The sequence below is a fragment of the Amphibalanus amphitrite genome, unplaced genomic scaffold, assembly GCF_019059575.1.
Source record: "Amphibalanus amphitrite isolate SeventyFive unplaced genomic scaffold, NRLGWU_Aamphi_draft 000896F_arrow, whole genome shotgun sequence".
Classification (NCBI taxonomy): domain Eukaryota; kingdom Metazoa; phylum Arthropoda; class Thecostraca; order Balanomorpha; family Balanidae; genus Amphibalanus; species Amphibalanus amphitrite.
This window is the reverse complement of record NW_024882390.1, coordinates 263100-268177: the sequence shown is the minus strand read 5'-3', so window position 1 is coordinate 268177 and position 5078 is coordinate 263100. Positions and strand designations below refer to the sequence as shown.

At 50.1% G+C, this 5078-nt stretch overlaps 1 protein-coding gene across 1 annotated transcript; it reads right to left on the bottom strand.

The window, feature by feature from the left end:
- Nucleotides 1-238: 238 nt before the first annotated feature.
- On the bottom strand, nt 239-1645 carry LOC122367788 (cytochrome b5 type B-like). The gene is made up of 2 exons (XM_043341199.1): nt 1462-1645; nt 239-962 (listed from the first exon to the last, which is right to left on the bottom strand). The coding sequence occupies exon 2, from the start codon at nt 938-940 to the stop codon at nt 539-541; it is 402 nt and encodes a 133-aa protein (XP_043197134.1). The 5' UTR covers nt 941-962; nt 1462-1645; the 3' UTR covers nt 239-538.
- Between the last annotated feature and the right edge of the window lie 3433 nt (nt 1646-5078).

Genomic DNA, 5078 nt, shown 5'->3' with positions numbered 1-5078 from the left:
TTTTTAAGGAGAGACATTTGTAGTTTTTGCCAAAAAAGGCACTTTTTCTGATAAATGGCTGCCTTCATGTGTATGACCATAGAATGAGTGCTCCCAAAATTCAATAGATTGCTCTCAAAAAGAAAAAAACACGCTTAAGAAAACGCAAGACTTCGTTCGTGTAATTGATAGATTCTCCCATTGAATATTTCTGTGTCTATCTTCTTTCATGTTTCCCATCTCGTCTCAAAACATGTCATAGAGCACACTTGGTAATATATTCAGGTATCACTTATCACACACAAGAGCTTACACAAATTGCGATGATATGTCACATTTGGCAAAACAATGGGCGACGATGCGATGACTAACAGCGTGCACATGATATGTTTGTCATGAACCGACAAGTGCTACACATATAAAACAATAAATATTCGATGAAAACACTCACAGGTCGCTCGCAGAGTGGACGATGGCGCCGCCGCGCGCTGACCTGGGCGGCTGCCATTCCCTGAGAGTCCGCCACCCTCCCTTCCCAGCCCCCGGGCCGGGCCGGCAGCTACTTGGCAGAGTCCCACATGCACTCCTCCGGCACGAGCACTCCGATCTGGTACTCCTTGAGCATGTCGAGCGCCTCCTTGGAGTGTCCGACGCCGTGGAAGGCGCTGGTGGCGTCCCTGCCGGCGCTCTCCAGCATGATGTCCGAGCCGGCCGGGTGCAGTGAGAGGAAGCGCGTCACGTCGTAGACACGGTCGTACAGCACCAGCCAGCAGTCGTCGGCCCAGCAGTGCTCAGAGACCTCGTTCAGGGTGTAAGTGGGCTGCGCCGGCGCTGGAGCTGGCCGGGGGCGCACGCCCAGCGCCGTCAGACCAATCAGCGCCGACAGCGTCTCCAGAGAGGAGGTAGCCATCTGCAGCACCGAGCGCTCCGCCACCGACTCCATCAGCAGCTCCTTGGTCATGGTGAACGAGTCGTTGAACGTTCTGCAAAGACGGAGAGGCAGGTCAGCTCGCGAGCTCTAGGGACACACTGAGAATTGGAGGTGGTAACTGGATGGTATGTGATCGTGGCCTTCGTCAAACGGTCCGGAGAGGTACCAGACCTCTTAGTTTACATTACGTGGAGGGCAGCAGAAAACCAGAGACGGCTTACGCGGAACAGGGCGAGTGGAAAGTTACTGATGACCGGCAGATGCCATCGTAACCGGGAGAGGAGTGCGACGATTTTGTTCAGTTTCAACTTTCTACACATCATTGCATTCCCGACAACTTTCTAAAGGCAAGTTGAGAACATTGCATTTAAAGCTAAGCCCGAGCACAGCTGATTCAATTGAAGGCATTTCACTTCTTTCAATTTTACTCGTGTTGCAAATTGCTCTTCACTACAAAAAAGTCAAATAACCCAGTCGCCCACTATCAAACGACTTATGATTGCCGAAGCTCATTTAATTTACTGAATACTCAAAGAAGTCACTCAGCTCACCTGTTATCACCGTAGAGAAGTCCGCTCCTCCTGTCTCCTCACGATCGGCACGCTCGAACCCGGTGCTGCTCGAGGCTCGAGGCTCGCCGGTCGCTCTCAGAACTCTCTAAGGTGCTTCCCCTCTGACTGCTCGTCAACGACTGCTGGCTGCCGGCCCGGGCCGCTCCCTTTTACGCTGGTGCCGCCACTGCTGACGTAAGTTGGCGGGTCGGCCAGTCAACGCGCGGCGCGCGGCGGCGGCGGCGCGGCGGCGCGGCGCAGCGGCTGACGCAGGCTGATGTAAACCGTCAGCGAGCGATGCGCAGCCGAGTGCGGGGGCCCGGCGCCCGACGCGCGCGCTGATTGGTCGAGCCCCCGCCGCGCCTCCGTCCGTCTACTACGGAATTTACTATACGGCGCCGCAGGACGATCGCTGCGCATATGGTGGTCCGAGGACGACCAGTATCCGGTGCTGATGCACTCTGAAGGTGTTGTGACACAATCACTGACGTATCCAGTGGCCGGCGATGTCCTTTTATCCCCCCTCCCCAAAATTGCGCACCTTCAGACCCCAGCCCACTTCTTTCATAACCATGTAGAAAATAACTATCATTGAGACGCAGTGCTCCATTTCAACAAACGTAATTTGGTATGACTTGTTAAATATTTCTTATCCATAGACAAAGCCTGAATTGTTTAAGCTGTGTAATTATGTGCGCATTCTTTATCCTCGGCTAGACATTCGTCATCTCTACCGTTAGGTTCCTCCCATTCTCATTTCCATTCACGTTGCCTTTTCCGAATGACGACCATCCCATCCAGGCAACCGCTGTATGAAAGGATCAATCAAAATTGCCTTGGTTGGAGATATTAGATAAGTTTCAGGGTTGGGTGTGTGTATATTTGTTCGTGAACAACGTTTGTTTGTTTGTTTATTTGATGGTTTACGAATTCCTTCATTCCAGGTCATACGTTCACGAACAATTATCTGTTCACAAACAGCTCGTGAAAGTTCATAAACGTTCATGAACAAATAATCATTTCTGACATCTTTCGCGTTGTATTCTCATTCAGTGACACACACGCGGTTGCAGGCATGTTTGGTATGTGAAAATGTACCAATAGTTATTATCTCAAGCACACGGCATTGTGATTTAAAATGATTCTTACCACGCTGAGAATTGAATTGTGCAGTTCAAACCTTGCATGACGTCACATAGATAAGACCAAAGACGTCACAAGGTTGTTTTGCAATGGGAGTGTTCGCTGATAACTCCCCATCAAATTGAGGTAGCGAGGGTTGAACCATCGAAAGCACCGCCACATCGAATGCTAAGCAACATGCCATCCTCCAAGCAGCTTTGTGACCCGAGTGGCTTTGACCTGACTTTAACCTGTGGTCAACAACCTAAAGTGATCTAACCCAAACAAAAAACAGCTCATTCGACGCGTCTAGCCACGGCGAGCACGGGGTGCCACAATCGCTGCTGCTCTGTTACCATGTGTGGCGAATTTATTTATCTCTAGGCGAAATAATCTCTAGTCAATAGTCCCCATGTGCCAATATATGTATGTTATACCATAGATAACAGTAACAGTTCTACTGTTATCTATGGTTATACTGTTATGCAGTATGCACCACAGGTATACTTCTGTAGGCAAGGGATGCCGAATCTTAGAAAGTATAGTCTGAACAGGGAAGAACTGTAGTCTCTACTAAGCAGGGATTCCAGCTAAATTTGGCGAATTCCATGGCCAACATCATACATGGTTGAATGATATTTTCTTTTTTATAAATTTACACGAAAGTGATGTTGTCTCTCTCATACGTCTCGACAAGTCTTCTAAATTCTGTGTCCTTAACACTTGGGTCATGGCCGTTTTTGGAGCCACTGCCCAGTCATCCCGTAGAGTTAAAATCATGGGATGATGATCAGGATCACCGTTATCGCTCCATTCTGCGTGTAGTCTGAAGTCCATAAATGGCCCTGATCTTTATGCGTAATACATAGGGGAGAGCGGGGTCATTTGGCCGCCCGGGTCACTTTGGCCGCCCCATGCCTACGCGTTTTGACGGTCCCGAGCGATTATTTTTTAATATGGCATCATCCGCCGTCATAAGAACTACTTTGGAAAGAAACTAAGGAAACTCGGCGACGCTCAGTTTTTTGTAAAGCCAACGATATTTGAATTTTGGCTAAAAAACGTAACTTTTTCTTCTTTACGAAAAGTTGCATGGTGTCCCTTATTTGGGTGACATCAAAATTTTAACTCTATTGGTAGAACAATCTGGTAATTCAGGACGCTGTCTGACCCTTTTGCAAGTTTAAGTAACAATTTTTGCTTGTCTGCGGACCCCTTTTCCTAAAAATGTCATATTGGGGTAAATTGGCCGCCCCATACGGGGCGAATTGGCCGCCCAGCGACTCAGTTGATTTTTTGCCTAGTGTGCGAGCGACGCGCTGCGCTGGCTAAGTTCTGCCACTGAGGATGGTAATGCGGCGGAGTCTAAATGCAAGGGACGACCTAACCAAGGTGTCCGCTGATTGGCTTTCGGCACCCAGCGGCAGATGGTGAACCCGGGACGTCACATAGACCTCTACCAGGTGGCGCCGATTTTTCGTCGTGCCTAAGACGCCACCTTCACGCGGAAGAACATCCTTAAAGGGACCCTCCCACCTTAACATTAGATTTGAGTTGAGATAGCCAAAATGGGGTCCCTGACTCACAATTACCGGTTTCGGCACTCACAACATCGAGAAATGCCTTAAATCGGAAATATTGAATTTCAAAATTGCAGCATTTTGATTCAGAGGGGCTAATGCTTAGGAATACCCCTCTGAATGTGTGACGTCAGCGCAGATATCTAACGATTTTTAAATGTTTGACTAAAACGTTTTGTAGCACGCGGTGGTATATGCTATTTGCGCGCAACATCTGCCGCAAACGCCACACTTCTAAAATAAAGTCGCTAGAAACAGCGGAGATCCCAAAAAAGTAAACAGAAGTAAAAGTCTAATATCTTGAAAACCGGTGAATATTTTTCGGTGAAATTTGGTAGATATTCGTTTTCGCTCTTTCTGAACCGAGCGACATCACTTTCATGCCAATTCATAAACTTTTTTGAAGGTGGGAGGGTCCCTTTAAGGGATTCGAAGCAGCCGGGATATCGCCGCTCAACCGGGATATCTCCGACGACGAAGACTGCGCCGACGGCGGTCTTCGCACCGGTCGTCGCCCCAGCGACGGCAGATCAGCACGCCGCGGCCCCGGCCGTGCTCCAGCCGCCAGCCTCGGCCGTGCTCCAGCTGCCAGTCTCGGTTGTGCTCCAGCCGCCAGCCCCGGGGCCGGCCGTGCTCCAGCTGCCTGCCGCGGCCGTGCTCCAGCCGTCTGCTGTCGCCGTGTCTTAGTTGCTTGTCGGAAGCCCAGAGTCCATCCGACCACTTCCGCAGCTGCGCAGCAACGTTCAAAAAGCCGGTCGGAGGAAAGGGCGTTCTAAAATCATGACTAACAGCCCGGAGCGGACGACTTTGGAGGGCGAGCAACAGGCACGTATGGCGAGGAGCAAAAAGCGGGGTCCACAAGCTGGACCGTCGAACCATCGAACTTCGGGAGCTGGACGTCGAACCATCGAACGT